The sequence below is a fragment of the Oryctolagus cuniculus genome, chromosome 3, assembly GCF_051225735.1.
Source record: "Oryctolagus cuniculus isolate XC-2025 breed Fujian yellow rabbit chromosome 3, ASM5122573v1, whole genome shotgun sequence".
In the NCBI taxonomy this organism is placed as follows: domain Eukaryota; kingdom Metazoa; phylum Chordata; class Mammalia; order Lagomorpha; family Leporidae; genus Oryctolagus; species Oryctolagus cuniculus.
Genome location: NC_142869.1, coordinates 6,142,940 through 6,155,087, shown reverse-complemented (window position 1 = coordinate 6,155,087; position 12,148 = coordinate 6,142,940). Strand labels below are relative to the sequence as shown.

At 49.6% G+C, this 12,148-nt stretch overlaps 1 protein-coding gene across 7 annotated transcripts in view; it reads left to right on the top strand.

Moving 5' to 3' along the window:
- The window catches only part of DGKD (diacylglycerol kinase delta), a 114,886-nt gene that overhangs the window by 52,179 nt on the left and 50,559 nt on the right, over window positions 1–12,148 (top strand). The window contains exon 1 of one of the 7 annotated variants that reach the window (XM_089328898.1): window positions 6,191–6,364. The exons of the other annotated variants lie outside the window; for them this stretch is intronic. Coding sequence (XP_089185024.1) covers window positions 6,347–6,364 — 18 coding nt within the window. The 5' untranslated portion in view covers window positions 6,191–6,346. Of the gene's footprint in view, window positions 1–6,190; window positions 6,365–12,148 lie in introns of those variants that run through there. 7 annotated transcript variants of the gene reach the window in all.

Sequence of the window (12,148 nt, the reverse complement as noted above, 5' to 3'; positions counted from 1 at the left end):
TGCCCACATGGGATGCCAGCTAAGCGAGTGGTGGCTTTACCTGCTACGCCACAGCGCTGGCCCCTCTGTCCATTTTAAATAGTGCTGTAAGTCATCGAGGGCATCCTCCTTCTTCCCCAGTGACGTCGCAGGGTCTGGCCCTGGCCTTTTCTGCCCTTATGCACACCTGTTCCAGTCCAGCCTGTTGCTTTCCAGGGAGCGCCCTGTGCACAGTCACCTTCTGGCTTTGGCCTTTGGGGGCCCCTCCCCCCAGATTCTCCTGTCGGACCTGGCCAGTCACGAAAGGTCGTACAGGAAGTACCTCTTCAGTGGGGCCTTTCTCCTCCCCTCATGGCCAGGCTGCTCCTTTGGGACAATGGTTCCCAAACTCAGCTGTGCTGAGCACTCTTTGGGACTAACACTTAAAAGGTTCCAGGTGCCATCTACAGAGATTCTGATGCTAATTTCCAAACGGGCTGTTTACAGAAAGTTCTCCAGGATTTGGGAAACAGCCGAGCTTGGAACCCACTCTGGAGGGTTCCGTGTATCACTCGTGTGACACTGACTTAGCACTGGCGTCTCAGTGGCTTGGTCACACCTCATAGTGGCTTCAACTTCAAGCCTGGGTTTCTCCGCAGCTTAGGATCCCCAGTGCCCTGCCTGGTGGGCCAACTGCTGTACACGGGCCTTGTTGCTGTTTTGTTCAGCACAGCAGAGAGGATGTGGAAGCGCCTCCATCACTACTGTGGAGCCCCCGGGCTTGGGTTCCTGTGTTACTGTCATCCACCTCACATTTGGGACGGGCCAGCCCCGTGGCCCCTGTGTGCCTCTTTCAGGGATTTGCAGCTTGGAGTGGTCTCATTTGCCCCAGGGAGTTATTTAGGAGTCATTTGACAAGTGAGGCTGCCGGTCTCTGAGATCAAGCAGGAGTCCCTTGGAGCAGGTGTGTTTCTTCTTTCAGTGTCCTATAGGGTGGACGCCCAAGGATGTTCTACGCTCTGGGAGGCTGCTCGGCCATTAGGGTGGAGAGCAACACCATGCCCTGTGCTAAGTGGGTTGGGGGAGGGAGACGTGCCTCTCCGTTAGTTTGGGACTGGAAGCTTCTAGGGAGAAGGGCGCCTAGTGGCTGGGTGTGAGGCTGGTCCCTTCTGCAGACAGATTGGAGCCTTCAGGGAAAAACAGGTGCTCAGGGACTTGTGTTCACTTGGCAAACCCAAGCGCCAGGCCCGTTGTGTGGGTCGATCTGTTCACTGGTTTTTCTCGCTCTTTTTTTTTTTTTAATATATTTGTTTATTTATTTGAAAGGCAGAGAGTGAGCAAGCGAGTGAGCGAGAGATCTTGCCAGAGAGAGACATCTTCTGAGAGAGAGTGAGAGACATCGATCTTCCATCCTCTGGTTCACTCTCCAAATGGCTGCAACAGCCACGGCTGGGCCAGGCAGAAGCCAGAAGCCTGAATGCCATTTGGTCTCCCATGTGGGTGGCAGGGGCCCAAGCACTGGGTCCACCCTCTGCTGCTTTCCCGGCAGCATGAGCAAGGAGTTGAAGTGGAGCAGCCGGGACTAGAAACAGTGCCCTTAGGGGGTAGCAGCTTAACCCTCTGGCTTCTTAAAGTGTTTAAATTGCAGTAATGGTTTTTAGGAAGGAAATTTAAAATGGGGCATGGGGGAGGGTAAATGTTTACACTTTAGCACAGTAGGTTTCTTTTTTCACAATCCATCTGAATTTTTTTTGGTGGGCAAACGTTAGATTTTGCATGTTTCATGTGTTAGTGTGCTTTGGCTTTATTGATGCTGTTTTGTCATAAACATTCTATCACCGTCTGCAGTGACCGTTTCTATAGTGGCAGGTATTTCTTTTGATTGGTGTGTTGGAGTTGATCAGTTCCTCTTCACAGATTCACCCCTACGTCCAAGGAGCTGACATGTCCGTGTCCTGTAGAAGTTTCAGCTGGAATAAACATCTGAGCTGCAGGGAGGACATCTGGGGAGGTGTGGGGCTGCTGAGCCCCCGGTGCCCAGGAGAGGGCGCGGTTGGCCCTCAAACAGCCTCTGTGCCCTCTGGATCCCTTCTCAGGTCAGCCACCTGCCCCGGGCTCAGACGGTAACACTCCTTCCCTGCTTCTTGGCCTTGTTTCTGGCCGAGACTGCTGTGTTTCAGTTTGTGTTGATGTCATCTTAGAAAGCTCCTAGTAAGAACTTTAGTGTGTGTCCTAAGCCCCGCACATCTCTGTTCGTGTATTGTGTGTCTTGAGAAGAACACGGGCTGGGCTTGCTGGTGAGCAGGGCGCGCTGGCATGTCACCCAGCTGGCGTGTGGCACCCAGTCTGCTGTCCGGAGAGGAGGAGGTGGCCCGGCGTGCAGGGGCAGAGCAGAGGGTGAGGACACAGCAGGAAGAGGCGTGGGGAGCCTGTGGAGAGGACGGAGAGTGAGACGGGAGCCCTCGCTGGTGTTGTGTAGGAATAGAATGCAGAAAGGGCAGGCCCTGTGTCTATGTTTAGTGTCAGGAAGTGAATTGGCCAAATGATGGGCGTGGAAAACAGTGTTTGCAGTTAAGTTGAATGAGAATTAAAATAGGATGTGTGTAACCAGTGGGCTGCTTCCCTGTGGTGCTGTAGACAGAAGGAAGTTTGTATGTGACCGTGGTGTTTAATGACGGTGGAGAGTCACGGAGGTGCTGCCAGAATCGGGCTTGGTTGCTGCGTTAGTCTCCTGTGGCTTCCCTAACAAGCCAGCACATCACTGGGTTCCGCTACACCTCTGGAGGCCACAAGTCTGACGGCAGGGTGTGGGCAGGGCTGTGGTCCCTCCTGACGTCAGGGGAGACTCGTGCCTGGCCGCTCTGGCTCCTGGTGGCTCCAGGTGCTTCTCGGCTGGCCACTGCCTCAGTTCTGTTTTCTTCTGCACAAGGCCTTCCCCCCACCCCGTCTCGTCTTTTCTCTCTCCTCCTCTCTCTGCCTCCTCCCTCTCCTCCCTCCCCTTCTCCTTCCCCTCCTCCCTCCCCTCCTCCCCCCCTCTTCTTCCTCCTCCCCCTCCTTCCCTTCCCTCTCCTCTCTTCCCCGTCTTTTTTATATGTTGATCATAATTTGGCAGCACTTTTTTTTTTTAAGATTTATTTTATTTATTTGAAAGAGTTACAGAGAGAGGTAGAGACAGAGAATGGTCTTCCACCCGTTGGTTCACTCTCCAGATGGCCCCAGTGGCTGGAGCTGCGCCGATCCGAAGCCGGGAGCCAGGAGCTTCTTCTGGGTCTCCCATGAGGGTGCAAGGGCCCAAGGACTTGGGCTATCTTCTGCTGCTTTCCCAGGCCACAGCAGAGAGCTGGATTGGAAGAGGAGCAGCCAGGACTAGAACTGGCGCCCATATGGGATGCTGGTGCTTCAGGCCAGGGCTTTAACGCTCTGCGTCACAGCGCCGGCCCCTGGCAGCACTTTTTAAAAAAATTAATTAATTTACTTACTAGAAAGAGTTACAGAGAACTAGGAAGAGAGAGAGATCTCTGATCTGCTGATTGACTTCCCAAATGGCTACAACAGCCAGGGCCGGGCCAGGCTGAAGCCAGGAGTCAGGAGCTTCTTCTGGGTCTCCATGTGGGTCCAAACACTTGGGCCATCTTGTGCTGCTTTCCCAGGTGCATTAGCAGGGAGCTGGACAGGAAGTTTAGCAGTTAGGACTCAACCTAGTGCCCATATGGGATGGCGGCATCTCAGGTGGTAGCTTTACGTGCTACGCCACGATACTGGCCCCCTGTCTTGTCGTCTTACGAGGACACTTGTTGCATTTGGGGCCTACTTTTACCATCCAGGAAGATCTCGTGTCAAGATTCTTTACGTTTACAAAGACTGTTTTTCTTTTTCTTTCTTTCTTTCTTTCTTTCTTTCTTTCTTTCTTTCTTTCTTTCTTTCTTTCTTTCTTTCTTTCTTTAATTTTTTGACAGGCAGAGTGGACATTGAGAGAGAGAGAGAGACGGAGAGAAAGGTCTTCCTTTTGCTGTTGGTTCACCCTCCAATGGCCGCCGCGGCCGGTGCACCGCGCTGATCCGAAGGCAGGAGCCAGGTACTTATCCTGGTCTCCTATGGGGTGCAGGGCCCAAGCACTTGGGCCATCCTCCACTGCACTCTCTGGCCACAGCAGAGAGCTGGCCTGGAAGAGGGGCAACCGGGACAGAATCCAGTGCCCCGACCGGGACTAGAACCCGGTGTGCCGGTGCTGCAAGGCGGAGGATTAGCCTAGTGAGCCGTGGCGCCGGCCTACAAAGACCATTTTTCTAAGTGAGGCTGCATTCCCTGGTTCCAGGGTCAGGGTGGACAGATCCTCTTGAAGGCCACCATTTGATGCCCGTTGGCTGCCTGCATGAAAGGCACCCCAGGAAGCCTGCTGCAGGCGCACGAGGGTGCCTGGTCAGTGCAGTGGTCCCCTGGGACCACCTGTCCCTCCACAGGGTGTTCTCCTGGTCTAGAGTGGCTGTCAGAGTGTCACCCTCACCAGGACACTTGGGAGGCAGAGGAGGTGAGTGTGTAACCTGAGTTCAGGGGCCGAGGAGAGTCTGGATGTGACTGTGTCTTAACAGTTGGCTTCCACTGCAGTCATGCATGTTGTATTTTTTATACCTAGAAACTTTCTGGTATGAGATTGGCGGAAGGGGTTCATGGCACAGAAATGATGAGGCGTTGCTTCCTGATTGCCCAAGTACCGTGTGACATTTCTGCTGGTGTCCTGCTGATGTTGGGTCACACGGCCACACCACACAGCTGTCGGGATGGGGATCTCACTGTGGTTTCACCCTGATCTTGCCTGGAGATGAGCGTGGCAGAGCCGCGGTGCTGTGCAGAAGGGGCTCGTCTTTCACGTGTCTGTGTAAAAGTGCCTTTAGTAATGCTGGCATGGTTTGAGTTTCATGAGCATGTTATGCAGAGTGTCCCCCTCGTTAGTTGTCTGAGCTGGGGCAGTTACTTCATTTTCTGACATTCCTCTCTCTCATGAACGGGGATGATCCAGGACCCAGGACCCAGGTTGCAGTGGGGACAGACGGGCACTGCCAGTGTTTCCTGCTTTTATCTCCAGCACCGCTCACCACTGCGGGTCGGAGAGTAATTGCATTCAACTTGTGGGCACTTAGCAGTTCTTCTGATTTATAGGGATTTCAAATGAGTCCAGCTTTTTATAGACAGTGTTAAAAACAGCCTCTGGCCCAAGAGTAGGTATTAGGAAAGAATTATTGTCCTTAAGAGTTACCAGGCTATAACCAATAAAAACAGGAAGAATGAATTGTGAGAAAACCAAGTGTAATTAAACATGTGAGTAATTTTGTTTCATTGCTAGTTACATACAAAAAGAAAGCCCACCACGATGGAGTCATGTTTTCTCTTGTGCCTGGCGTTCGTGTTTGTGGAACGCTAGGACCTGTCTGCAGGTCAGGGGCCGACAGGTGCCACTGACAGTGCTTCCTGCCGTCATCTCCGGCACCACTGCCACTTGGCAGAAAGCAGCCGGCATGCGGTTGTTCTGATGAGTTCCCTGGTAGGCCCGCCTAGGGCCAGCCTGTGGGGTGATCAGGGCTGCCCCTCTGCTGAGGAACTGTGACCTTTGTCCAGATTTTGACATCAGTTTTCCTTTGTAGCTTGTTTCGATCTCAGATATTTCCTGGCCAAAACCCCTGAGCTGGTCACTTTGGCTCTGTGCATAATTGGCACATTTCCCTGCACTAGAGAGTCTTCCGAATTCCTGTACTCAGGTGTGCGTCATGGGGAGCTGTGTTCGTGGGTCCCCTACGTCTTTTTGAGTGTAGAGCGTCTTGGCTTTGCCACTGGGAGAGCCTGAGTGGGACAGCAGCTTGGCCTCTTTCCGGGGAACCCTGGGATACTAGGCCCCCAGCACCTGCCAACAAGGGCAGTTACTGTTGAACATGGTGGGGGCAAGGTGGGGCTGCTGGCAAGTGCCTGGCATAGAGCAGGTGCTCGGTGAGTTCATGTTGTGGCTGTGAAAAGGCCTGGGGGTGGGGGTGGGGGTGGCGCAGCAGCTGCAGAGGCCGCTCATCCAGCACATTCCCTGCTTTATAAACCTCTCTGCTCTCTTTCAAGAAGCAGGAAGAAAGAGGCCTTAACCCAGATTGGTGGCTGTGTGTTTGTTTACCAAGTGTGGGCTTTGCTGAAGGCGGGCCTCTGTGTCTGTGGCACAGCTGACCCGAAGCAGGGTCCTCTGTGGGACACTTGTGGCCTGCTCTCACAGGCTTTGCTGCAGAGACGCTGGCCTCCCCAGGCAGCGGGGCTGGTAAGCCACGTGAGCAGACGCGGTGAGTCTGCAGGGGAGAGCACGTGGTTATGGAGCGGGCTCGCGCCCTGGTTATCAGTGGGGGCTGCCGCGGTGAAAATGAAGCCACGTCACCAGGTTGGTGTGTGTGTGTGTGTGTGTGTGTGTGTGTGTTGCTAACTCTGGATATGTTGTTACTAGCGAGTGTAGCATTCTTGTTAATTGTCTTTATAAATAACAGAAAACAAAGATTGGACAGTTGAGAGACCGTTGTTTGTAGCACTTTTGTAGGTGTCGTGGGGGAAGGTCTGTGCGTTTGATTGAAGTTTTCTTAGAGTACCTAGGAAAATAATAATTTCAGTCACTGCCCTGTATTCTTTGGGGCATGACTCAGTCAAGTCCTATCTGTTGTTTTTCCTTGAAAGTTAGGAAAATAGTATTCTTTCTCTAGGAAGTGATTTTTTTTTTAAATGCTGTATTCCTATCTTGGAATAACCTGGTATTTCGGAGTACACAGGGTGGTAGGGCTCCTTATTTCCTTGGTACCAAAATAAGAGTTCCCTGCTCGCTGCTCTTTATTGGCTCGGTGACCCTTCCTGTCCCTGGCAGAAGAGCCTGGATTGAAGTGTTAAGTGTGGAACACTCAGTCCCTCCCCCCACACTCATGAGGAGGACGATGTTTTTGCTGCCTGCCATGGCTAGAGCCTGCAGTGTGGCGGGTGCCCTGCAGAGCCAGCCTGGCGCAGGCTGTGCCACGCAGAGCTGCTCCCAGGGCTGGGCTGGACTTTGCCCTGGAAGCTGCTCCGACCATGCTGCTGCGTCACTCCCTGGCCACAAAGGTCAGGGAGGGTGGGCGAGGCTAATCAGACATTTGGAGACTATGTAGGAGGAGGGTGGACCGTCTCTCCTTTGATTTCTTCTTCATCGACAAAAGAAGGCTTAAGGGACACTGACCTGGAGGCCGGCACCTTGGTGTCTGTGCCGAGGGCACAGGTGCGGCTGACCGCCCAGGCGGTTGCCAGCTCTGCTGTGTCTGAGGGGTGAACTTTATGGTGTGCTTTGTTCAGGAAGTATCTAATCACATCAAGAAGAGATTGGATGTTTGCTGTTCCTAAAGCCCCGTGTGCCGGTTTGTCCAAGGCAGTGCCAGTTCACACCTCTGGTTGTAGATGCCTTAACATTCATTAATTATTTTTAGCACCCACTTTGGCTTGCACGAGTTTCTTGGCTTGGATGATAAGTTATCTGGTCGCCCTGGTCATTCAGAGAAAGGTTTATACTGTTCTTTAATGAGTATGCCACTGCACTAAAATATGTTGACATTGAAACTATTTTACAACATAATTGAGGCATAATTGATGTACAGTACAGAGCAATACTTAAAGTGTACAGTTTGGGGGCTGGTGCTGTGGCATAGCGGTTAAAGCCACCGCCAGCAGTGCCTCCATCCCATATGTGCACTGGTTTGAGTCTCAGCTGCTCCACTTCTGATCCAGCTCTCTGCTATGGCCTGGGAAAGCAGTAGAAGATGGCCCAAGTCCTTGGGCCCCTGCACCCACGTGGGAGACCCAGAAGAGGCTCCTGGCTTTGGATTGGCCCAGCTATGGCCATTGCAGCCATTTGGGGAGTGAACAGCAGATGGAAGACACCTCTCTCTCTTTCTCTTTCTCTCTCTCTCTCTCCTCCCCTTTCCCTCCCCCCCCTCCTCCCTCCCCCCTCCCCCCTGCCTCTGCCTCTTCTCTGTAACTCTGACTTTCAAATGTATAAATAAATCTTTTTTATAAAAAAGTATACAGTTTGATGGGTTCTCTGTATTTCCCGTTCACTCACACACAATGAAATGTCATCACAGTCAGGAATATGACTTTAATCCTTTCATCCATCCTTCTCTCTGCCCTCTTTCCCAGGCAAACGTGGATCTATTTTCTGTCATTGTAGAGTAGTTAGCTTTTCTTTAAGAATACTACAACTGAATAGTGTAGTTCATATTTTTCTTCTTTGACTCAGCGTAACGGTTTTATGAATTTTGTGTTGAATGTGTCAGTGATTCTCCTTCTTGCTACTGTCTGTTGTATGGATACTCCACAGTTTGTACGTCTTGTTGGGTTGTTTCCAGTTAGTATTACAAATAAAGCTGCTATGAACTGTGTACAGGCCTTTGTGTGGACACATATTTTCATTTCTTTTAGGTAAATACATAATAGCAGAGTTGTAAGTGTAACTTAAGAAACTTAAATTTTTTTTCCAAATTGTGCTGTTTCACATTCTTGCTAGCAGTGTGTGAAACTTCTAGTTGCTCCCTATCCTTTCTGCCACTTGGAGTGTTCAGTTGTTTTAATTTGATTTTATTTAAGGTCGGTGTCGCGGCTCACTAGGCTAATCCTCCGCCTGCGGTGCCGGCACCCCGGGTTCCAGTCCCGGTTGGGGCACTGGATTCTGTCCTGGTTGCTCCTCTTCCAGTCCAGCTCTCTGCTGTGGCCCGGGGAGGTAGTGGAGGATGGCCCAAGTGCTTGGGCCCTGTACCCACATGGGAGACCAGGAGGAAGCACCTGGTTCCTGGCTTCGGATTGGTGCAGCGCGCTGGCCGTAGTGGCCATTTGGGGGTTATCCAATAGAAGGAAGACCTTTCTCTCTGTCTTTCTCTCTCACTGTCTAACTCTGCCTGTCAAAAAATTTTTTAAAAAATTTTATTGAAATTTTTTTATTTGAAATGCAGATGTAGGGGGAGACCTCCTGTCTGTTGGTTCATTCCTTAAATACTCACAATAACTAGGATTGGGCCAGGTTGAAGCCAGTAGCTTGGAACTGAATCCAAGTCTCCCATGTGGGTGGCAGGAACCCAGTTACTTAAGCTGTCACCTGCTGCCTCTCAGGGTCTACATCAGCAAGAATCTGGAATTGGAAACGGGGCTGTGATTCAAACCTGGCACTCTGACATGGAGGTAGGCATTCCAAGAAGTGTCTTAATTACTTTAAGTAACACTCTGACCTCAGAATCAGCCCTTAAGGCTTTCTGGTCTGGCTGAAAGCCTGTTAGAGCATTTTAGGCATGGAAAGACACTGTGGCAAAAAAATGTTCTACATGAAGGGTCTCTGTGGGTGAGACTTCTGCAGAAAGAAGTGGCCATCAGAGAAGGATGTACTTTTCTCTAAAGGGAGGAGAGAACTTCCACTTTGTCCAAATATTGATGGAGTTTGTGGTCTCAAAAGGCTTATATAGCCTAGGCAGCTCTTGTCAAGAGCCTTGGCAGCTCATGTCAGAACCTTGAGTGTTCACTGACGTCATAAGAGTGTTAATTGTTAAATTAACAATAGGAATCACTGTGCACTAACTCCCCATGCAGGACCTCTGTCCTCAATGAGTTGTATTATGAGAGTTAACTGTAAAACTTGTTTTCAAACAATTTTTTTTTCTATGTGTGCATGTGTGTGCAAATTGTTGAAATCTTTACTTACTATAGAGTTGGTCTTCTGTGTACAAAGTTAACTGAAAACGAATCTTAATGGAGAATGGGACTGAGAAGGGGAGAGGGAGGAGGAGGTGGGGTGGGAATGTGGGTATGGTGAGAAGAATCACTATATTTCTAAAGCTGTACTTAAGAAATTTGTATTCCTTAAAAAAAAGAAAAGAAATTAATTAAAAAGGAAGTGTCTTAACTGCCAGGCCAAACTCCTGCCCCAGCCTTTTAACATTTTCGGTGTCTTACTAATAGATACGTGGTGTTGTCTCACTGTGATATGTTTTGGTTCCCTGATGATTAATAGAAAGGTGCTTCAAAAAGTTCATGGAAAATGGAATTAAAAGGCAATGACATTGTCCATGATGTTTTTGAAGACCCCTTGTAATGTCAGTAACTTTTCATGTCTTTATTGGCTATTTGTGCAACTTATTTTGTTAAATATATGCTAAAATCATTTGTTTTTGTGTTGGATTTTTTCCTTATATATTCTGAATATAAATTTTGTATCTGATTTTATTTATTTGAAAGGCAGAGTGACAGAGAAAGGGGGAGAGCCAGAGAGCGAGAGCACCTTTCTATACTGATTCATTCCCCAAATGTCTGTAACAGCTGAGGCTGAGTCAGGCTGAAGCTAGGAGCTCAGAACTCCACCCGGGTCTCCCACATGGGTGACAGGAAGCAAGTACTTGGGCCATCATTTACTTCCTTCTCAGGTGTGCTAGCAGGAAGCTGGATTAGAAGCAGAGATGGGATTCGATCCCAGGCACCATGGGATGTGGACATCCACGTAGCAGCATTGTGTGTCCGCAGTGCCCTCCCGTTTGGTATGCTTTGTGAGTGTGTCCCCCAGTTTGTGGTTTGCCTTTTAAAAAACTGAATATATCGGGCTTGGCATGTGGTATGACAGGTTAAGCTGCTGGCCGCCATGCCGGCATCCCGTACCAGAACACTGGTTTGAGCCCTGAGTCTTGGCCGCCATGCCGGCATCCCATACCAGAACACTGGTTTGAGCCCTGAGTCTTGGCCGCCATGCCGGCATCCCGTACCAGAACACTGGTTTGAGCCCTGAGTCTTGGCCGCCATGCCGGCATCCCGTACCAGAACACTGGTTTGAGCCCTGAGTCTTGGTCGCCATGCCGGCATCCCATATCAGAACACTGGTTTGAGCCCTGACTCTTGGCCGCCATGCCGGCATCCCATACCAGAACACTGGTTTGAGCCCTGAGTCTTGGTCGCCATGCCGGCTTCCCATATCAGAACACTGGTTTGAGCCCTGAGTCTTGGCTGCTCTGCTTCTGATCCAGCTCCCTGCTAATGTGCCTGGGAAGGCAATGGAGGATGGCCTAACCCTGACACTGATGTGGAAAACCTGGATGAGGTTGCGGGCTCTTGACTTTGGTGTGGATGAGCCCTGGCCATTGAGACCATTTAGGGAGTGACCCAGTGGGGGGATTACTCTCGCGTTCTCGCTTGTCTTTCAAGTAAACAATAAATAAATCTTTTTTGAAAATTGAATTTATCTTCTCTTATGGCTGTCTAACAGCATTGCAAAGATTTTTCTTCCACAGAAGTTTTATAAATTTAGGTTTTACAGTTAGGATTTTGATTGATGGACCATTAATCTTTGTGTATGGCATGAAATGGGGAGTTGATGTTAATTTCTGCTCATACTGATGTACGGTTTTTCCAGCAGCATTTATTAGAGATATTTCTTTCCCCACTGAACTTTGTCAGGGGTCAGTTGACTATTTTGAGAGTCTGTTTCTAGGTTTTATATTCTGTTCCATGGTCTGTTATCTACCCTTACTCTACTTAACACCATACTTTATTTATTTAAAGATTAATTTATTTGAAAGGCAGAGTTAGAAGGAGAAGCAGAGAGATCTCCCATTGCTGATTTACTCCCCAAATTGTTACAGTGGCTGGGTTGGGCCATGCTGAAGCCAGGAGCCTGGGACTCCATCTCCATTTGTGTCGCCCATGTGGGTGCAGGGACCCAACCACGTGGGCCATCTTCCGCTGCTTTCCCGGGTGCATTAGCAGGGAGCTGGATTGGAACTGGCACTCATGGGATGCCTGTATTGCAGGCAGCAGCCTAACCCACTGTGTCACAACATCGCACCCCCGTCCCCCATACTTCAGTGACTACCGTCGCTTTATAGTAAGTGTTGAAATCAGGTAGAATAAATACTCTCAAAGTCAGCTGACTCATGACAAAGGTCAATGGAGGAAGAAATGTCTCTTTAATAAATAAAAACTCTTTTCCCTTAAAATTGCTGTGGTAATTCTAACTCCTTAGCATTTTCACAGAAATTTAAAATTAATGGGCCAGTTTCTGTCAATTATACCTGCTTAATTGTTGATTGAGATTGCATTGAGAAAAATATCAATTTGAGAAAAATTGATCTTGAGTCTTCATTCTATGAGCACATCTTCCTGTTACTTGCCTGTTCTTTAATTT